The following is a 23,335-nucleotide window of genomic DNA, read 5'->3' on the forward strand; positions in this document are numbered from 1 at the left end:
ACAATGTAAAATGCTTTGCATAAGTCCAGGTAGATGACATCTGTTGCTCTCCCCTTGTCTACCAATGCTGTAGAGCATTTGTAGAAGGCCACCAAATTTGTCAGGCATGACTTGCCCTTTGTGAAGCCATGTTGGCCGTCACCAATCACCTCCTTGTTTTCCATCTGCCTTAGCAGAGGTTCCAGGAGGATCTGCTCCATGATCTTGCCAGGCACAGAGATGAGGCTGACTGCCCTGTAGTTCCTCAGGTCTTCCTTTTTGCCCTTTTTGAAGATGTGGGTTATGTTTCCCCTTTTCCAGTCAGCAGGAACTTCGGTAGACTGCCACAACTTCTCAAATATAATGGAAAGTGGCTTGGCAACTTTATGCACCAGCTCCCTCAGGACCCGTGGATGGATTTCACCAGGTTTCATGGACTTATGTACCTTCAGGTTCTTTAAAAGGTCTCAAACCTGGTCTCCTACAGTGGGCAGTTCTTCATTCTCATAGCCCCCGTTTTCACGTGGTCTTTCAACGCGGGTGGTGCGAGGAGAGGAGTTGGCAGTGAAGACTGAGGCAAAAAAGTTGAGAACCTCAGCCTTCTCCTCGTCTGTTGTTACGGCTGTTATGTCAAATGGCCAGTTTGCCATTTGTGCTCATCATGATGGGTATGCTTTCTTTTACTGCCCTTTTCTGATTAACATATATTTAAAAGATTATGCTGAGGGGATCTTCCTCTGTGTGTAGCGTTACATAGATAAAAATTCACTCTGCACATTTAGAACCCACGTTTTCTAGCTCCCCTGTACAAACCTTCAGTACCACGGCTGCAGCGCAACCGAGGATACTATTTGACCTATTGAAATTAGACGAGCGGTACACAATGCAGTTTGGACTAATGTTCTTATAGCTGTCAGGAATGCAATTGTCAGAAGGGGACAATTGACAAACCACATTTCCAAGCTGACTGAGCATATAAGCATTGGAAAATTCAATACAGGCCATAAATACAAATGTGAGAATGCACATTTATGCATTACTTTCTACTGAGAATTCTATATAATGACCTCGAGCACCTTACGTAAGTGCTTACTGATTGAAGTTCATTTGATTCTGCCTGAATGCTGCATTAGGACATAACTGAAGTGAAAGTCAGGGAAACAAGGAATGGCTTGGAAACTTCATTCCTTCTTAGGAATGAATGCTCTGTTAGTCTGGCTCCCCTCTCCCCTGCCCCAAAAGATCTTGATTGTTATGCACTCCTAAGATCCAGAGTGCAAAAGCTGATCTGTAACCGTTCCAGAAATGTGGCCAGGACAACTTCCCCCGCACACAAATGAAAACTGAAATGTAAAACCCAATTATAGAACTACAAGTAATTTAGGCAAAGATTTCTTGGTTATACCTATTAAACACATACAGTAAATTAAAAAATAAAGCATGCATAACAAAACATATCACAATCATTAAAAACCGTATCTGACATCCCATAAATTTGAAATAGCTTTTGACAATGCTTTTTGTTCTGCTTAAACATATTTCAAGTCAGTAATTTTTCCTTTTCTTCCTTTCTGTAGGTGATCTACACCAGTGCTGTAGAGCTGGGACAATGACTATTGTTGTTTTAAGAGACAACGGGTACTGGCAGCTAATAAGGACATCATTTAATAACAACTGCCTGCTGCCTTATTAAAAGCAAGAGTCTTTTCAGAAGTTACTGAATCCAGCTCCTGCAGCCTGCCAGGGATGTTGCTTTTTGTCTCTCAGTGTCACAAGTTTTGATGTCTGTCATGATGTTCGATATTACATGAAGCTCACTGTTAATTGAAAGAGGTTTTGTGCATCCTGGCTGCAAATAGGTGTTCTCTCTACACTTGTAGGAAAGAATAAGTCTCACAGAACTCCAGAAGTCATTTCACAAAGCCTCATTCCTTTTTAACCTTCAGCACTCAATAAGCACACAGCTTCTTCTCTGTAGTGATGGGAGTGGGCATGAAGGGCTCAGTAAAGGAAAATAAATCAAGAGAAGCTTGCAGTAAACCCAAATAAAGGACATAAGGCCAGGCTTAAAGTTCTGACCGTGTTGTTAAAATTAAGGCAGGCTGCCACAGATCTTCCTGAACAGTTTTAAGTTCATTCTACCTTCCTTTTGAACTGCACTTAGTAGCAGGTTCCAGCCACTCTGCGAGAGAGAGGGAATGATTCAGGTAACCCAGCTGTTGTTCAACGATCCAGTGCCTTTCCATGGCAAGGATTTTACCTTCGCTGCATCTGACACCTGACAAAAGTCTGTCTAATCATCTCAATTATCCATAAGGATGCCTGAAGAAAAGTAGCTTAGCAAGAACAATAATCGGATTTCCTAAAAACCTGAGGAGCAGCAGATTGATCACATTTGATTAGAGCAAAGTCAGGCTGTATGGATGAAGCAGGAAGTAGGAAACAGGGTTAGTAAGGAAAAGAAATTCAAAGTGTTTCTGCTTTCCCCCTATTCTCTGCCTGACCTACAGCCTGCCTTAACTTGCCAACTCTCCTTATGTATTACTCATCCTCTTACAGCTCCTGCCTTTCTGACATCTCAGAGCAGCTGGTTTCCATTCCCTTTTCTGGCTCCTCTCTTCCTGATCCCAGTAATTTCTGCTCTCGTCAAGAAAGAACAAGATTCAAGACTGTGGGGCCCTAAAGAAGCAAAGAACAAGACAGGGGGAACTACACCAGTGAAGCAGAGGAGTAAGACTCCCTGCCAGTAAGAAAAAGGTGAAAGGAAAATAAAACTAGCCTGTACAAGAAAGCAGACTGTGGCATCTGATTAAATTCAGTTGCAGTGTCTCCCACAGTATGGGATAGTGAGCTACAAAATTACGCGCCCGCAGCTCTCAAAGCCTTTCCTGTGCTCATGAGAAATGCCATGGGACAAAAGATCCCTCTCTGCTATTACAGTGTTAGTTTAGAGAGCTACGGCTGCTCTGTGAACAAATGTATCATTATAGCTTAAGTACCCACAGAGAAGGCCATCTACAGAAAGGAAAAAAAGGATAAAATCTGAGAAATCTTAGCAAAACTTGAAATTAATTTTACAAGAGTTAAAATCAATGCATTTTGCAATTTTTATAAGACAACACTGAACAGCAAACAGAAAATACACAACACCGTACAAACAGACAAATAAACAGAAACAATCTAAAGTTTTGGGAAAGTACTAACCAGTTACTGACAGCAGCTGTGAAACCCTCACCTCCATTTCCTCCCGGTGAGACCTGTCTCTATCTTCGAACTCACGAGTTCTTCGCCGAGCTTCTTCAAAGGCTTGTTGTGCCAATGCATCCTCCTGCTACCAAATCAGATGACACAGAGTGACACACGAGGCAACCCTCTTTTCTACCACATCACATTTCTTTGGGATGTTAGGGATCACAAGTATGTCCCCCAGAACCTGCCAGAACACGGACGAGTTCCCACAAATGCCGATACAGGTTAATGAAATAACACTCACCTCCATCACTGCTGTGGAGACAGCCAAAGCTGCAGCTAAATAAGCTAAAGCTGCAGCAAAATAACTAGGAAAAAAAAAAGCTAGGAATTCTCAAAAATAATTTATATGAAAGAGGCACTACATTTTATTCTCCTTATAAAAGTAATTTTGAAGACAGGTAGATCTGGGTAGAGTTCATTAGCATCATTATACAAATAATAGCAACTTAGTACTTTTTTTTTTTTTTTTACATGGAAAAGAGTTAAGTTACAAACCAAATAAATCCTCCATCTTATCAGAAGCTGCCGAAGGTGCACCCGTATAAATGTTCATAGTCCTCATGTACCATTTAAATTATTTAAATTTAGATGCATAAGAAAGCGCAAAGCAGAAGGCATTCCTCGACTAATTTGTACACGTTCCCACCCAGTGCAGAAGAAACCTGCACATTTTCAAAAGCCCCATTGTTTGTTTTCAACAATGGGTTATGCACAGGTATAGATTTAGTAAGTTAAAGCTCAAAAAAATTTCCTTCAAACAGTATTTTCTATTGGGAAACATTTTAAATAGAGTGTTATTAATATGGAAACTATTATTAACTGGTTTACAAGTTATTTCTCTTAAAGACACCTTTTAGCACCTGTTTTGCTCAGAATGAAAATAGATGGCTCTGTTGCCCACCAGAATTTTAAAACATTCAGAACGGAGGAGTAAGGTCTGAAGAGGTTCCACAAAACAGTAAGGGATAAACTGTATGGCTCCCCCTCCCCGTAATTCCTCAGCTATAATTACTACTAACTCTGCTCATGATTCCCCCCCTCCCCAAATGTGATTTCCAAGTTGAAAGTTTTATTTAAAATAATAATAAAAAAAATTCCTAACCTTGACTGTTAGAGGACATAAACATGTTGAGAGCCCAACTAAATTTTAATACAGCAAGGGATTAAGTGCATAAATTTTTTAATTTAAGATAAAGCATCCCTAGTCTGAGAGAATGTTAAATTGCTTTTTTTGCCGCTGGCAGAGTCGTGCACCCTGAAGCTACTTTGTGAAATGATGTGAATTGAGTGCCCCTCGTGGCCTAACACAGTTAAATACAAACATCTGTCAATCAATAACTCCACACAGCCAGGTCCCCAGAAAGCTGTGTTGAAAGGCAATGTTTAAAGCTGCCAATAAGATAACATCTTAACACTACCTACTACCTTCAAGAGTAGAGTTTGTCCCATTTATAGCTATCTTAATGTTCATGCAATGCACAGCAACCAAGGTCAGCCAGTGGAAAGTAAGTTTGTTCTTAATAATGCAGAAGGACAGAGACAAAACAGATAAGCTCCTCTCCCGGATGACTACAGAAAAGCCGCGTTATTTCTCATTTACAAAAGCTATGTATATCTTTATTACCCCCTTTTATTTTAAACAGACTTAAATGAAAGCAGATTTTTTTAATAAAAGATTTTTCGCATTTTATCATCATTTAAAGTGGTCATGAAAGAAAAGGCTAACATACAGCCTCAGCCCGAATACTTTAAAGAAATGGTCATAACCAAAAGAAACTAAATTAGAAATTCATAGGAAAAGAATCATTATGTTGACATCCAGAATGAACACGTTGACAGCTGAAACACTGGTGTACTCATGTCTGAAAGGGGGGAAAAAAGCATCAGAACTTTTTTTAAGTATAAAAAAAAAAAAAAAAGAATTCTGTTCTACTCCTGGTGACATGTTTTAACAGAAATTAACAAACATATCAGGAACTTGTACAAGAGGAATTTAAAAGACTTTTTTTCAGGTGTCACTCAAATCTGGCAACTACAGCCTTGCGAATTCAGCTGTGGGACCCAATCATTTATTTATCCATCTTAGTTTTAATCAGTCAAAATGCTCCTGGTACGAATCTACTAAGAAAAAGAAGCAGTAAAACATGAGCCATATCAACATGAGAACAGCACAGAACAAACCCCCCAGCCCCAAAAAAAAGAAAAAAAAAAAAAAAAAGAGAAGCTTAAACACCTCCCACCTCCGTCTGCCCCCTGACCAGCAGCCCGGTAGGAGAAGACTTTGTGAGAACAACCGTTTATAACTACCCAATCTAAGCAGCAAGAATGCTCCGTTACAGAAGAGATACAGAAGCACCAAAGACAGAAACAGTCTTTTAACGACACTCAAGATAAAGATCAAATCCATGGAAATCTCAGCCCCAAACAGAGAAGGTACTGAAGCACGTATGGAGAGCTTTGTGTGTGTCAGTCACTGAAGTCTGAACACACAGCCCAATCAGGAATAAAAGGACTGCTTAGTAGCAAGACATTAACAGGCTGTGAATTAAATAGAAAGGACACTACCTTCAAAGCTACAATTAAAGTACTTTATCATGACACATGTCGTTTTTCTTCCTAAACTATTTTTTTGACCTGGTGAAGGACAGTATAATTTCCAAAGTGTGGCAGCAGAGAAAAATTTTATCCAATCCCAGTATTAGTTAGTGAGAAGTGATAAGAGACAGGAAAAAGCAAGAATGTTACATTTATATAAGGCAAGGCTTCCAGAAAGTGGGAATCAAGGGGTGCCTATGGAGGGGGGGGGGGTGCAAACGCCAAGGGGGTACCACGGGCACAACGCTGCAGAGTACGAGGCACTTAAACCCACCCTGACATGGGGGTTATTTTGGGATCTAAGTCAACAGTTAGGTCAACTGCCACTAGCAATATTAAAATGGTTTTTAAAAAAGGAAGCAAAGTGACAGGTACAGGAAAAAGGAAACTGAAGGAAGTAAAAGATTGCCCAAATGTTTACAATACTAACAAATACAAGGGTGCAGCTACTTTTCTGTGTCAGTATAGTGCCTTGTGACCCTGGGAACTCTGAGGCACTCCTACAGTAGCAAATAAGATGACCTCCTCCTAATCTCTGAGAAGCACAAGCTGGAAACAATCACACACCTGTAACTGAGTGCAAACATATCTCTGTAGATCCACACTGTGTAATACCAAAAGAAAAAAAAAAAAAAGAATAAATCACACGTTCAGTGCACAAACACTTTCTGAAGATGACAAAAAGGAAATCCTAAGCCCACGGGCACAACGCTGCAGAGTACGAGGCACTTAAACCCACCCTGACATGGGGGTTATTTTGGGATCTAAGTCAGCAGTTAGGTCAACTGCCACTAGCAATATTAAAATGGTTTTTAAAAAAGGAAGCAAAGTGACAGGTACAGGAAAAAGGAAACTGAAGGAAGTAAAAGATTGCCCAAATGTTTACAATACTAACAAATACAAGGGTGCAGCTACTTTTCTGTGTCAGTATAGTGCCTTGTGACCCTGGGAACTCTGAGGCACTCCTACAGTAGCAAATAAGATGACCTCCTCCTAATCTCTGAGAAGCACAAGCTGGAAACAATCACACACCTGTAACTGAGTGCAAACATATCTCTGTAGATCCACACTGTGTAATACCTCCAGCTCAGCACCCTGTACTCAAAACTCAAGAAAGTACTGACACCCCTCACAAAAGAAAAAAAAAAAAAAAAAAAGAATAAATCACACATTCAGTGCACAAACACCTTCTGAAGATGACAAAAAGGAAATCCTAAGCATAGTTAAGACAGCATATATGCATCAGGAAACTAAAATAACCCAAGAGCATGTAAAAACATTTATTGGGAAATTAAAAAGAGAAAAAATGAACCCACAGGCCACCTGAATACCTTCCTTTTTTGGAAAGGTGCCCATTTTTTCAGGAACTACCCAGTTTTGCAAAAGAGTGACACTATCTCCTGAGCACATGTCCAGATCAGTCTCCTCTCAGTTCAGAAGTCACGTGAGTTAGTGTCGTGTATCAAACTTAACAGTCATAGATCAAAACCCCTGGGATTTATCTTGCACAGTCCCCAGGGGTGTACGTTTGACCTCGTGTAAGACATTACTGCCTGAAGGCCTTCTAATCAATGGAGCTTGCAGCAATTCCTCTCCTTCCAGAGAGCTCCCTGCCGAAGAGGAACTCCGCTAGCGCGATAGGCCGACTCCCATTTAAAATTTGATTTGAATATTTCCAGCTCTTGAACAGAAAGAAGAGAATCAATATGCCCTGCCGTTCTGCCTGCCTGGACTAGAGGAGTGCTCTTGGTATTTAGGTGGAATCAGAGAGCTCCTGCTTGTTACGCAGTGACCAGCTGTGGCTGTAGAAGACCAAAAGGGAAACCCCAAGGAAGTGAGGGCTGAGAACAAGAGGCAGAGTGTGGAAACAGAAAATGCACCCTAATTTAAATCAGTTCCACTGCACAGCCGGCAGAAACAAACCCCCCAGAGGGCACAGAGGGAAAATAAAGGAAATCTGGAAAAACAGTTTGTGTGAATATTAAGTTTTTGCAAAAATCACCCCTATGTACGGCATATATGAAGTGTAACAACGAAAGACAAAGGGAATCACCAATGCCACACAAACCAGTTCAATTATTCATGAGCGAATTGGAACAAAAGGAAGGAGATAAAGAAAGCTCCAATTTTATTATGCTATCAGGCTGAAAAAGACAGAGTTACCATTTAGGAGACATTGAACACTAGTTCAAAATGAATTACTCGAATTTCCAAAAAAGTTAGGGGAAGTCATGATGATCTTGGGTGAAAGAAGTAGTCTTCAGAGAGAAGCTGGGAGAAAATGGCTATATACAGGCACAGAATAAGTTATTAAGAACTGTTTGCTAGAGTACCAATATAGAACTTGAGGAGCTAAAAAAACCAAATGGGCTGCAGGAAATTTCTCACCCTTCTGCTTTTCTCTGCATGCTGAACAAAACCTTGTATTCAGAAGTACTTTGGACCACGCCTTCATATAGTCCCAACATCTCTAAATCATCAAACTACAGAAATGAACTGCTGAGTTCACCATAAAATATAGGTTGTAAGTCATAACTCTGGTAGCTGATGTTACTACATCCAGTTTTCTGTCCACTGCAGAGACAGGTGACGTGCATGCCAGCCCACACAAAACTGGCGCAGCAGCTTTTAATATCAATTAAGGAGCTTTGTTACCAAGCTACATCTCAAAAGCAGAGAAGGTCTGTCTCAAGTCTGACGAAATTAAGGAACGCCACAGCTGTGTAAGTCAAACTTATATATATGATATGCACTTAAAAGTGTCATTTCCTCGTGTTTACTTTGTTCTTGCCCATGTCCAAAGCTTCAGTTTCTAGACAGTCAGTTTGCTGCTAGGAAGTAGGTAGATGGGCAGGAAGCTCTCAAAAACTGCCATACCTTAACGGACAAGAGAGTCTACCAGTCTTAAAGAACAAGTGCAAAAACCCTACTCATCCTCCCCCTATACATAATAAAACAAAAAGCTACTTAAAAAGAAAAATCACCCTAAAGTAAACAGCTAAAATAGTTAACTTGTTAGTTAACTTGCCAGTTAACTTGTTCCGAGTTACAGACATAGCTTTTCAAACACTTTAAGATTTACTACTCTGTAGCATAGCAATCATGCTAAATGACCCACAAAGTTGTGAACTAGAGATGATTCCCACCCCTAGTTTTTTGATCTAATTAAAACATTACACTAGTTACAATAACATATTTCTGAACTTCTATACTGTAAGTTTTCTTTGGAATTTGTACTCAAAGTGAAGGCAGAAAACAAGCAAATTAGAATGTGTGATTGCTACCTGACCCCACGTTTCCTTCCAGAAGAACAAACATTTAAGGCGCCGGAGTCATGGGCAGACTGTCTTCTTACCTGTGCTCTCTCTTCATCAAATTCCAGGCAGCCCATACCATCCAGTCTCTGTAGATCTATCCAGCCTTTCCAGATTACACAGACACCATTGAGAATCATAGGTGCCTTCAAATACACCTGAAATAAAAGCAAAACACACACTATGAATTTTAAAGCATTTACACATGTCTGCACAATGAAAATACCGGCGCAGGAAGCTTCTATATGTATTCTTAGAAGAACATCCAAACCAGCTGGTAACATAAGACTCCACTTAACAGCTTCTCCTGCCTCCTTTCCAAGAACTCATTTTAATCAAGTGAGTGCTGTAACTTTTCCCTACTGTACTGGATGGAATAAATTTAAGCTGTGTTCTCATTTTATAAACTGGCGTGCACCAGGATTTGGTTAGATTTCTGTTACTGCTTTCAGTTAAAAGTAACTGTTTTTCTTGTCAGCTTACCTTCGTGTCACAAAGGAAGTGGCACGCTGCCAGACAGGGAGGAGCCTTTACAGCATATTTAAATGGTTAAACCAACACATGCCTCTCCCTCCATCCCCAGGAAGCACTGTATTTTACTCCAATACATGAGCTCTTCCAACGAAGTACAAGCACCAGTTTCAGTCCTCCTCAAATTTACATAACATACACTATACACACACCATGCTAAAAATAAGGAAGTCTTCCTGTGTCTGTTCTAGCATTTGTGAAAGGATTTTCAGAAGCAGCAACACCAGCTGATCAAAAACCATCTACAGCATCAGCGTGCACAGTGCCTTAAGCTGCAGCAAGGAATAATGCATGAGCTTAAGGCCCTACATCTAGATAAGGACAGATGATATAGTGATTTAAAGCAGAAGCAGTTCCCCTTCTGAAGAAGCAGAGATGAATCTCCACACAGGAAATTTAGAAAGCAGCAAATAAAACACTAAATGAGTTTAACACCCGATATTTAATGACATCAACCTGAAAAACAAAACAAAACTGCAGTAAATAAATTGTAAAGAAAAAAAAAAAGAAATAAAAACAAATCTACTGTAGTTATTTCAGCCTACTTGGCCAGTCAAGCCCCCATGGAACAGAAGTTGGGTCTGTGCTGAATTGCCAGAGAAGCAAACCACACACACAGGCCTGCACCCCCTCCAGATGTAAAGGCTGCCTAGGCATTCAAAATCCCACCAAGTCTCCTCGATTTTCAGAAGTGGTCCAGCTAAGGGGAATTTTCACACAGAGTCTCCTGCAGCAGCTCTAAATCCATCCCCTGGCAAATCCTCATCAGCAAAGTATAATTGACGTTTACGGCTACATTTGAAAGCAGCCCAACTCTGCCCACCTGCTCAGTCCCATGCTTAACAGCTAAGGGCACTCAAGCAGAAAAAGGAAAGGCAAAGAGTTACAGGAGGTACAGAAGGAAGGTTTATCTCATGCAAAGGCTGTCCTGGGAAACTGAAGCACGTGCACTTTTGCACTGTTTCTTGGGCCCTCTGCTTCTGACCACTTAGTGTCACCCTCATTCCTTTATAAAACCATAGAATGGTTTGGGTTGGAAGGGACCTTAAAGCCCCCCCAGTGCCACCCCCTGCCCTGGGCAGGGACACCTCCCACCACACCAGGTTGCTCCAAGCCCCCTCCAACCTGCCCTTGAACCCCTCCAGGGATGGGGCAGCCACAGCTTCTCGGGGCAACCTGGGCCAGGCTCTCACCACCCTCCCACCAAACAAGTTCTTCCCCACAGCTCAGCTCCATCTCCCCTCTTGCAGGGTCAAACCCTCCTAGGGCTCCCCTCCCTGATCCAGAGTCCCTCCCCAGCTTTCCTGGAGTCCCTTGAGGGACTGGAAGGGGCTGGAAGGTCTCCCTGGAGCCTTCTCTTCTCCAGGCTGAACCCCCCAACTCTCTCAGCCCCCCCTCCCAGCAGAGGGGCTCCAGCCCTCCCAGCATCTCCGGGGCCTCCTCTGGTCCCACTCCAACAGCTCCGTGTCCTTTCTCTGCTGAACTTGACACACTTCAATATGAAGTGACATAGTCTAGAAGCTTCAATTAGTAAATACGGAGTAGCTCAATAACGAAGAAATAAAGGTCAGTTCAAGCACATCTTCTCTGTACCAGCTCTCCGACTGGAGGGTCTCTACTCAGAAGAGCACAGACTGTTTTTTCTGTCTACTCACAGCCCAGCTCTGCAAGTCATCACATCTATGTCTTCCGAGATGACAGCAGCCCAGGCAGAGTGCAGCCCTACCAGCCAACAGCCTTTGCGAGCAGAGGTGTCAGAACCAGCGTGAGTAAGATGTGGACTACCAGGAAACCACCTCCCACAGCCCTCATTTCAAGATCAATCATTTCAAACATACGAAATACAACATTACTCCCTTTCAGCACAGTCTTCACTCATTCATCTGACAAGAAATAAACGAAATACGCACCATCGATTTAATAGATGTGTTTAATTAGTTTGGAAGTGAAAGACAGTTAAAAAGGCTATTAGAATCAAGCCATTCTCTTCTAAGAACGCAGAATAATTCACGAGGAGGAAAAAAAAGCAGCATAATCTAACTATGGGCCTGTAAAGACAAAAGAGTCTGTACTCTAATGCCAGTTACTTTTTGCAGAAGCAAACAAGCATTTTGCTGATCTTCCTTCAGGGTTTACCTTTCAACCAGCCTCCCACTATCCTTCTTGGCCCGCAACAAAAGCCATAGGACTTCCCACAGATGACAAAATCTAGCTTTTCAAGTCGTCCAGAATGAGAGTATTTTTGGTTTCTTTCTTTAACTAGGAACATGATGCTGCCACTAACTGCCTTGTTTCGGCGGTGCCTGTTCCTTGGTGCATCATGTGCAAACAGGAGCTGGCCGAGCTGCGGCCGCCGAGGGCTCAGTACTTCATATGAAACGCCTCCCGCATCACCTGGAAGCCTGAGCAGTGCTGGAAATTCTGTGTAAGTCTCCAGAAGTCAAAGGGGAAAAGGGAAAGAAGTGGACAGAGGTGATGTGATTACTGATGCCCGCTATCTGCCCTAAGCACAGCGACCAGGAGCTGAGCTGGTGACAGAGGAGGCACCACCGAACCGCTGTCACCCAGCCTGACCTCTGCAGATAAACCACTCTGCCTCTGCTCCCCAGTCAGCGCCCTTAAAGCCCTGCACCACTGCATGAAGGTCTTCAAAACTCAAAAAAATACGTATTTTTGACCTCTGAAAGGATGAATGCCTTTGCAAGATACTTGAATTTTGGAATTGCTACACTAACTCAAATTTACTAGAATTCATATTGAAACCACATGCGCTTATGCAGGAATTTTTCTCCCAATACGACACACAATAAAGCACACTGGTGCTTTTTCCTTCATTTTAGAGAAAAGAATTTAGAGTCCTTCATCCCCACCCCCCCCTTTCTGAAGAATGGAAACCACCTAAGACTGTAGCCCAAACGGTTTAACCACATATTTCCTTCTTTTCAGATAAAGCCATGCTGGTTCCCTTTCAATTTCCAAACTTAACAGAATTATTAACAAATTACTGCTCGTGTCTATGAGCACATGATCTGTTATGGCACCTCAAAATCCAGCACACAAAGTTGTCCTTTGAAAACTTTCAGAATTCTCTATGCTGAAAGTTGCCTTAAGATAGTCACCTTCAGAAAGCTGCCAGTAAGACAGCAAAGGCAAAAGCCACATTATTTCTATAAAGACCTCAACTTCCCCCCTTAATATTACTGAGCGACACAATTTGATTAAAAGTAGTTATTCTAACGATGACATTCTTTCATCTGTTTCAAAGTTTTCTTGCTAACCCCAGATTAATGGCATTCATATAATTTTATAAATCCTGCCCAGATCCTTGGGTGCTTTTCATAATACTATCCAGAAGTCTTGTAAAACTCAGACACTTTGGTGAAAAGCACCAGACAGTGGCAGGAAGAAGAAGGGGTTGAAAGCCAGGCAATTACCAATTTCTTATTCATTGGACAAATTTAATGCTACACAAAGAAACACCATTTAGGGACAATATAAGAAAAAAAGATACATTGTACAGCTGTCTCCTTTTGACAAACCAAAGAAGGTATGGCTTTTTTTGACAGAGTAGATGGTTGTGTAACTAAGTTAAGCATCACTGTAAACAAATTGAAGGAGGGGAACAAGTCCTCCCTCATTTTCCACACACTGACACAGCTGAAGTTAATTAGCTTGTTAGATTTTGAGACCTAGGTAAACTGTCACATACTGATATCTGCAATTTTTACTAGCTTCCCCCAGCTGAATTTTTGTCCAGGTGGCTGTTATGCAAAAGTTCCATTTCACTTCAAATTACATCTTCCATTTCAGATTCCTACTACAGAACAAAGTAGCATTAGAAATTTTTAAACGAGAAAAGCAAACATGTTACTTTTACATTGGAAATGGGCTTTTAGCGTTAGAACAAATACTCTGTTTGCTGACTGAACCACCAGGAAGAGTAAACACTCTTATCTCGGAGCAGATTATCTGGATGGAGGATGAACAGCACCATAAACCCATGCAAACTTGAGAATGTGCTGCACAAATACACTAGCTGTTGAGCTGCATTTGTGCTTTCTCACCCCACCAGCTGGCTTGATCTCAAAGACCTCTGTGCCACACCTTCCATATATAGTGGATCTCACCTTCCTTTTTGTACTCTTCCAACTGATCTGTTACTTCTTTTCATCTGCATTTAAATGAGCAACCCTCTCCTCCAACTCCAACTAACTGGGAGTTAGCTTTCTTGATAAAAATAGGCAGGGACTTGGCTCGTGTAACACCATTCGTTCATATTTTAAAAGCCAAACTTGATTTGAATATAGTGAAGCAGACAGAGGACGATTCTCAATGACTTTAAAAAAAAAAAAAAAAAAAAGCTTTACTTGTGCCCCAGACGCAAAACCTCAGTTTCACATCCTATTTTAGTCCTCTAGTAAATCCTTATCTCACACCACCAGAGTATTTAAGCGATGTGCTGTAGATACGCTATCGGTACGCTCCATCCACGCATCCTGCAGTTACAGAAAGTGCTCCTTCTCCCCAAAGCAACCGAGCCTTTTCCTCCCCAGCCACGGCCCACAGTCCTCACCACCCACAGACCCGTGAATCAGCATGCTCTCAACAGCCACTGATGGACCCGACTTCACCCCCCCACCCTCCGAAAACACCAGTCCCCAGTGAAGCAGTGCACTCCCCTCCCTCCTCTTTCCCTTTTCCCAGCACGCTGGGGGAAAAAAAAGCATTCTTTCAGAAGAAGCTGGGTTCTGACTCACCGCCTGCCTCATCACACACACACACATCTGCCCATTCAGAGCGAACTCTCCCCCAGCCTTGATCCCACCTTCCCCTGAATCATACCCCACTTTTAAATATTTAAACAGCAGTCTCCCCAGTGACTTCATATATGAATCGCTGACGACTAAGAAAGAAACAGCTGTAAACATTTACTCTGAGGAAGAAAGATGTGAAATCGGTTAAGGCTAACCTCATCATTTCAGCTTCTCTTAACACAGTCTGTACACGCTGCTGAGTAAACAGAGACTACCATTCAAAATGTTCAAGCAGGAAATTATGTATTCATCTCTCTCCTTTAACAGAAATCTGAAGGGAGCATAGTTGCATTTTCATAGCTGATACGTGGTGGCTTGAGTCAGTGTCCCCCTCCCCAAATATCAAGACTTTCACATCATATTCAGAGAAGGGTGGCTATCCTGGGTGTCAAGAAGGGGGGAAGAGCATTAGAGAGGAAGCCATCTATGACAAACCGAAAAAGAAAAAAAAAAAAAAAAAGAAAAAAAAAAGAAAAAAAAAGCTTTTCTAAAACTTTCCAACAGACCTTATACACTAAAATCCTCAATTATTTGGGGAACAAAACAGAAGAGCCCCTTCATTAGTGTAACAACGGAAGTTATAGCAAAAGCTGACAACTCCACACAAGGCTGCAGACCCCACTTTTAGATACTGATCACTCATATTTTAATAGAAATTTACGAAAAACAACCAAGTCACAGACAGAGTTTACAGCATTTATCAGACTTTGTAAGTTTAATTCTGAACACAACACTTGTAACAGTTTTAACTGGGAATGAAACAGTAAATAGAAACAGTTGAAAAGAATTCCATTTAGAAAGTCATTATGAGTGAAAGAGACTTTTCAGATGAGTGAAATAGACTTTTCAGTGTTTTTAATCTTAGAACAATAGACACATCGCTACAAATCAGAGCTCAAAAATCCAACAAATTTAGATCAATCCTTCTGTCACATGCCTCAAAGCATATTACTATTCTTCCTTTAAAGACAAAAAGAAAATGTTTTCTAAGTTATTTTGAAAGCTACATCTTGAAACAGCTTCCACTATATGAAAATGAGATTTTGTTAAAATGTAGGCCTTACGCTATTCTGTAAAAACACAAAGGAAGTGACACTTCCTGACAAAACAAGTGTCTTTCCTAAACAGTTGTACATGGATGACCCAGCTGTGGCTTTCAAGATGAATACAGCTCTGTGTTTCTCACGGGTGGCAGCCAAGTCACAGCCACCGACAGCAGCCCCTGGCTGGCCAGGGGACCCCTGGGGAAGGGGCTGCCCTGGGCCACCGTGGTGGGCACAGCAGACCCCGCAGCCCCCAGCACCACCGCTTCTCTGCCTCAGACCTGCTCCTGAAGCTCCTCTGTCTTGTCATTGCACCGAGACGTTTCACTGGCAACTTCAGAACTTATGGAAATAATTTGGAAAGACGTTGGCAAGGGCAGGACTAATCGAGACGTAGTGCATGAAATATTCTTTGGGAAAAGCCCATTTCGGCTTTCTAGTTCTCTTCTTTCCTCTGTGTCACCTACACTTGCCGCAACGCCCACCCAAAAACCAAACAGACCAAAAGCCAATCACCCAGGCGTTGGTTTTTACAGAACACGAGAAGAGTTTCTGGAAAGAAAGTTTAACATTCAAAATGAAATAGGGTTACTGTATTTCATCAGCTATGACAAAGGTGGGTTCCACAAGCAAAATCAGAAACATTAATGAAAGTATGCTTGCTAAGAGTCTCAGTCTAGACTGTTATGCTTAGGAAAAAAAAGAAAAAAGGAAGAAAATAAAAGTTCTAAATGCAGACTTTCATACCACAATATTTTAACATTACAAAAAGCAGAGGAAATACAAATTCACCTACTGTAAGGAACAAAGTATCTTGAAGAAAAGAATTTGCTGAAATATAAAATATCCCACACCAACTGCTAACAGCTTGCACTAGAACTTTAATAGCAGCAAGTAAAAACGGCTGGGCACAGGGCTAACCAACTGTATTGTTTGCAGGGGTTTGTTGTATATAAGCAGTTAAAATAGCTCTTAAAGATTTTAAACCCCTGTATCTTCCCCCTCTTTAGAGAAATATATCCCTGGCTCATTCTGCTTCTCCCTAAAGTCCATTAATGAAGTTGCAACTATGACTTAATTTCTCAAAAGTTTTTTAATTTAGTCTGAGCCTTATCAAAATACTGTACCTGCCAGACCCAAGAGTCAGAGGGATACAATTATTTTTTTAATCTAAGTTTTAGACTTTTTGATGAACCGCCCCCCCAAACCTGTAGTTTACACTGCATATGCTAAAATATATACACACATGCTCATGACAAAGGTGAGCCAAGATAGAGCTTAAAATATTAGATTAAGGCATAGGGCATTTCATAGCCAAGGGAAAAAAAAAAAAAAAAAAATCACAAACAAACTTCCAGAAGTTCCATTCAAGACGACCAACAACACACACCAAAAAAACCCCAACTATTTTAACTCTCTAATTATAGCAGAAGGTATTTGGGTAACAAGTGACAGCATTCCCTTAATGTATTCCCTGAGGAAGGAGTGCACTCCACATCTAGGAAACCATCTCGGAAAATACTTTCTACATTTTTCAACTTCATAGCAAAACCTGACGGTCTGCTATCGTGTACTTCAGCCAAATTTTAAGTATGCTTATGCAAGTCACCTGTTTTTCTTACAAATATCACTGAAGTTCTAGAAAACATCCATTTGGATAAAACTCAGATGCAACTCAATCCATTTTTACAGTTCTATGGAGTAAAAATATCTACGCGTGCACTCACATTAAAAATGTCTTTGTGAGTAGTATCAGAGCTGTGACAAAACCTCTCTCAATACTCTTTCTGGTTATTGAAATACTACAGTGATGGTTTTCGTTTTGGTTTCTAAAGCTTCAAAAAAAGTACAGCAGAAGAATCGCTCTACGGGAGAGACAGAATTTACAAGTCACTTCCATAGAACTTGATATTTTTATGGTTTTTTGGTTGTTGTTTATTAGGTTTTTTCTGCATCAACTATGTAATCATGACTCCTTTTTGAAAGCAGATCAATTTTTCATTCAATTATGCAGGTTACTATTTCAGCTAACTAAAAATCAAGTCTCTAAAACTGAGAACGGATATGAAGCGTTAAGGATGTCAGACCAAATTCGATTTAAATCTGTGGAAACTACAGCATTTTACTCCTGGATTAAGTTCACTGGTCAGAACTTACGCTTAGAAGCCAGTAGAGAAAAATCTGCACAAAAATTATAATCATCATTTAATAAGAAATAACCCCCCAGACACAGTTCATCATTCCAAAATAGTGCAATTGCTGGACTGAGCAGGAAATATACACTACACTTGACCAAAGCCACCAAAAAAAAAACCAACCCCAATACAAGCAAAAAGTAGGTGGCTTGTTGTTTTCACAGTGTCACTACAAAAAGGCCTAATGCCTCCCAAAGTGAACTGCATCTCATGCTCAGACTCATATGCATTTGCCTTCAAAAAGACAAATCCAACCACATAGCTGGAACCGAGAATCAACAAAAATGCAATGAGCAGAATATAAAGATAATCTGAAAGGCAAATAAATGCTGGGGGTTTCCCCTATGGAACTTTACAGGGCCTATTATCAGTACATCTTTACCACGAGATTCTACATGAGAAACATGGCTGGATTTTAAATCTACTCTCCCAAAGCGGCATGCATTGAGAAAGACCAAACTTTTCTTGCAACATTTAAAAAAGAATAAATGTTTTTGGAGCAAAAGACTGCCAGGAGACTGCTGCTGTTTTGCTGCTGCGAGCACCTAACCGAGAAGTGCTTATGCTCACAAAACCAGTCAACTCACGGGGAGACACACCATTTTCTGCCACGTTGACAGAATATATTTTCCAGATGGAAATTTCAAAATTGGTTGGAAAATTAGTCCTTTTTACAAGCTTTCAAAAAACCACATAGCAAAAAAAAGGTTATAACTAAAAACTACAACAGAGGGTTAGAAAGAGTGATTTACCTAAAACACATCATTTAGATGCCAAGCTACCTGTGTGCAAATAAATAGCCTGCTAAACCTGTGGTTTTGAACTAAAAATTCAAAACGTGTGATGCAATTAGAAGATACCCAATTTTCACAACGTGGACAAGAAACTAATAAAAACCATTCAGGAACTGACTTGAGTAGGAGAGGGATAAGCAAAGTTGCCTCTTCTGCCCTCTGGCAGCTCTGGAGCACTTCAACAGCCTCATCCTTCCCCCTTAAGCAGCATTCAAGTCTGGAAAAACTGCATGAATGTTTATTCAACAAGGAGTGCTGCATCAAGCCTTAAAACATTGCTAGTAATTTTTTGTCTTTTGTATACGGTAACAACTACGTAGCTTGCATCATCCAATAAAATTTCATAGTGTCATAATTATTCTGTGCAAAACTATCATCTTCTGCAGAGAATCATCATTAGCAATGGCTGGGAAGCTAGTCTTTAACAGACTAACTAGCACTTTTAGATATATGCTTAATACCAAGTTCTCCAAACAGCAAAATCCTGAAAAAAGCCAACACAGTTATTAAGAGAGTGAATAATATAAATACAGGTTTGGTTAGCCAAACTGCAGTAAGAATTCGCCCAGCACAAGATCAGAAAAGGACAGAATCAACACTGTGTGATCCACAGGAAGAGTGGAACGGATTTAAATCCTTACGCACTATTTATTTTTATTCCCTATAAACCACTCAGTGATTCGTTTTCTTGAAGTTCAAAAAACACATAGCTGACATCAGCTATACTCACTCAGAAGTCTCATTCTCGCGTTCTAGGTATCAGAATAGAGTTTAAAAAAATTTCACACCGCTTCTCCGAACGCTTTGTCAAGAAAGCACCATCCTGTACGTGTCACGAACAGCTTGCTGAATGAGCTTTTGAAGTCATTAGGAACATCAGCTTTCTGGTTTCTGTAGCTTTCTGCTACAACCAGGCTCCCAGGTTCCACAGTCGCGTTGCGGGGCACAGTACTGATTCCCCTCGTTGGAGGCATCTGGACATGAGATGATTGCCCACTGCCCCTCCACCCACGTGAAAAATGCTTGCCCTCCATACGTTAAAAAAAGGAATAAATATACAAATCAGAGAAGCACACAAGCTTTATCAAGAAATCCCCAAACGCTCTTTAGTAGTATGAGAAAAATACACTACTATAGTTGTTTTGTCAAGATGCCTTCCTGCTTTTTCCTGTTCTTAAGCTTGTATTAGTTTTTCAAAAAGTCCAATAATGCCTCTACTGAAGAATGTAAGCTTTTTCTTTTTTTTTTTTGTTGTTGTTTGTTTGTTTTTAACATCTATTTTATTTTTTGCAAGAAATACACTGGCTGAAAAGAAGCTAAAAAACTTCTTCTTGTCACCTCCGACCTGTTTTGTCAAACCATGCTGGCTATTCCTCAACTGCCATCAAGAGATATTTCATCAGGATGTAAAAGCCCCCATCAAGTGTTCCAGAGCTGCTTTCTTTCCTAGATTTCAGACCTAGAAGTATTTGAAATATGTGATAGACGCTTTTGTCCTCGGTCACTGTATTTCAGTAGAAAATTAAAATTTAATAACTCTTACTGTAAAAATTATGCCAGGTTTAAGAACTCCTGTTGTCACCTTCCATAGGTTTTATGTTTTGTATTTATACCGAAATGAACAGCTAAAACAAGTTGCACACCCAGAAGTCCCACAACATAGAGCTGCTGCCCACAACTCTCCAAGCAAAGCATCTTACACACAGAATGAAGGCAGAAGTTCTGCACAGACACCTCAAGCAGCTACAATTTGCATCTTTCGTACAAGTTTAGATATTACTCTAACAGAAAACATATAGACTTTCTGCTTAGACAAAACATCCAGCATCAGCTCTTCCCCCAAAAATGATCCTTTCATTAGCACTCATCTTGGAAGAGCAGTCTTGTGCAAGAGTCCTCTTTTTTTTTTCCATATTATTGTCACAGTACATATTTCACCAGGCCAAGCTGTTAAAAATAAAATATGCAATTATGCGAGCTAATTAGCTCATTTTGTTACTTGTGCTTTGGACAATAAAGCCTGAAGTAACATTTCAATAACTTTCAGAAAAATTACAGTTTCTTGTAGCAAATGTTTCATCATCTTATTGAACTTTTCTCTTTTTTTTATATGAAGTATTAAGTGATTTTCACAGAGAAACACACATCCTCAACAGCGATGCTCTTACTTTTCTCATTCATTTATAAGAAGAGCAGAGAAGCATCATGTTAACAACTTTGCTTAGTAAGTGGAGACTGATACGCAAACAAAGAGGATTCAACAATCCAAATGTCTGGATTTCTTCCAGTATCTATGCTGCAGAGATCTCAAGTACCGCTTTCACCCACACAGTCCTCATACATAGCTTATTTCCAAATGCAAAATTTAGCTCACTAACTCTGTGTTTGTTCCTCTTCTGGGAAACTTCTGGATAATGGATGAGTAAATTTGAAGCCTTGTCCATGCAACTCTAATGGGTGCATTTAGACCACTGGAAAAAGTTCAGGGTAATATATAAAATATGGCTGAATGACTGCTTCTACAACAGGCAATAAAAGCTAATCAAAAGCAGACCTTAAGCAGTCAGGACCTACAGAAAGGGCTGGTAGGTAGGCATCACAAACCACACAGCCCTGCCTTAAGCACCGTTCATAAGCCTTGTTTCAAACTGGCACGGTGACTGCAGGCACCGTAAGGCACAAACACAGCTGCATGTGGCAACAGCAGCATTTGGAGGACGGGAGGAGTGAAAGGATTACGGGGGAAAAGGCTGTGGGTACGTGTCACATGAGAGATGCCTGGTGTGACTCATGCTCCAGTGGCAGAGGGCACCCCACGATAAATCACTCTTCAGGAACAACTGTCCCAATCTCACAGGACAACGTGTACCTAACAAGCTATGAGCAACTCCTCCCAAAATCCAAGCTCCTGACTGTTCACAGTGTATAAACTGGATGCAAATAGAGGCGCCTCCCGGTTTGGAGGGAAAGTGAATAAGCAAAAACACACTATGACTTTCTGGCTTCAAGTGCAGTTTCAATTAAACAGCTCTTCTCGATGCGATAGCAGGTCATGATGAATAAATAACACCTCAAAGTATCTAGGCAGAACAAGAAAAAGTTGCACTCTCCTCTAAAGTAAAAATGGAATAGGAGAATGATGGATCCGGGGAAAAAAAAAAAAAAAGGAAAGAAAAAAAAAAAAGAAACTGAGCAATCTCTACTAAATAATAAGACATTCTTAAGCACAAACTAAATAATAAAATCTAGAATCACAAGCACCTACAGATAACTAATATTTAACTCAAACCACACAGATGATCCTGGATGAAGATTGATCAAGGGGACCACCTAAGAAAGTGGATTCTTCTCACTGACCAAGTCATGGCAGGAATCCCACCACACTACTCTGAGTTAAAATTAAGCTGTTTAGCCAGGCTGGGTACAAACTGGACACACCACCGAACCCATCTGTCCGCTGTCCCAATACCTGCACACTGACTTTCCTGTTTAAAGCTGACAGAAGAAGTCTGAGAAAGGCAAAAAGGGATGACAGGGATGTGTGCTTCACCAGGGCAACAGCACTGCCCCGGGCTCAAGCAAGCAAAAGCCACTGGAAGGGCCTGAGCACACAGACAGCTCAGCAGCTGATGTGCCTTCACTGACCACCAGCTGCTCTTCACACAGGAGCCTCTCCCAGTCCCCACAATGTTTTGGGGCTGTGGGGTCATCAGGCAGATGCAAGTAGGAAGATGAAGAGTTTTTTAAGGGCGGTCCAGAAAAGCACAGGCTCTGAGGACAGGCACCACTCAAATCTTCTATGCTCCACACTCCTGAAGTCAACTGAGACTAAGCCAGAAGTGGAATCAGAATCACAGAATGGTTTGGGTTGGAAGGGACATTTCAAGACCACCCAGTGCCACCCCCTGCCCTGGGCAGGGACACCTCCCACCACACCACGTTGCTCCAAGCCCCCTCCAACCTGCCCTTGAACCCCTCCAGGGATGGGGCAGCCACAGCTTCTCGGGGCAACCTGGGCCAGGCTCTCACCACCCTCCCACCAAACAAGTTCTTCCCCACAGCTCAGCTCCATCTCCCCTCTTGCAGGGTCAAACCCTTCCCCCTCCTCCTCGGGCTCCCCTCCCTGATCCAGAGTCCCTCCCCAGCTTTCCTGGAGCCCCCCTTCTTTAGGGACTGGAAGGGGCTGGAAGGTCTCCCCGGAGCCTTCTCTTCTCCAGGCTGAACCCCCCCAACTCTCTCAGCCCCCCCTCCCAGCAGAGGGGCTCCAGCCCTCCCAGCATCTCCGGGGCCTCCTCTGTATCATTCTGCTAGCACAAAGGCAGAAAACAGCAGATGAACATGATAAAAATGTGACCCCAAAATACCATTATCCTAACCCCCCAGCTAAAAATCAGTCAAGGACTGTATCGAGCTACGCAATGAACTTCAGCTTGACTTCACACCTGGAATCAACAAGACTGTTCTGCAAGAGAAAGCATTTATGGCCAGGACAGCTCCTGGGAAACAATACACAAAGAATCCCAAGATACCCCTCAAAGGTTGACGTCTGCTAGTTTTTGTAGCTAAATTACACCTTACATGCCCGTATGCCTCCATCACCTACAAACAGCTCTATGAACATTTGTTAGGTGATGCCCAGCTCTTCAGGGTTGTAGCACCATCTCCTGAGGCACTTTAAACAGAGACCTTCACGATAACTTGAAGGAGTATTAAATACTACAGACAAATAAAAGGATGAAGTCTTGGTAACTGTTAAGACCACACATATCTCACAGTTTGCCCTATGTGACGGCCCACCACAGTATGATTTTTAATTAA

The 23,335-nt window shown here is 41.4% G+C and overlaps 1 protein-coding gene across 1 annotated transcript in view; it reads right to left on the minus strand.

Moving 5' to 3' along the window:
• The window catches only part of CBFB (core-binding factor, beta subunit), a 51,353-nt gene that overhangs the window by 13,596 nt on the left and 14,422 nt on the right, over window positions 1-23,335 (minus strand). The window contains exons 4-5 of the mRNA XM_014957355.1: window positions 9,182-9,298; window positions 3,184-3,310 (exon numbers count right to left, since the gene is read on the minus strand). Of these exons, the coding sequence (XP_014812841.1) occupies window positions 3,184-3,310; window positions 9,182-9,298 (244 nt within the window). The remainder of the gene's footprint in view (window positions 1-3,183; window positions 3,311-9,181; window positions 9,299-23,335) is intronic.

This window comes from Calidris pugnax, unplaced genomic scaffold, assembly GCF_001431845.1.
Source record: "Calidris pugnax isolate Ruff unplaced genomic scaffold, ASM143184v1 scaffold292, whole genome shotgun sequence".
Lineage (NCBI taxonomy): Eukaryota > Metazoa > Chordata > Aves > Charadriiformes > Scolopacidae > Calidris > Calidris pugnax.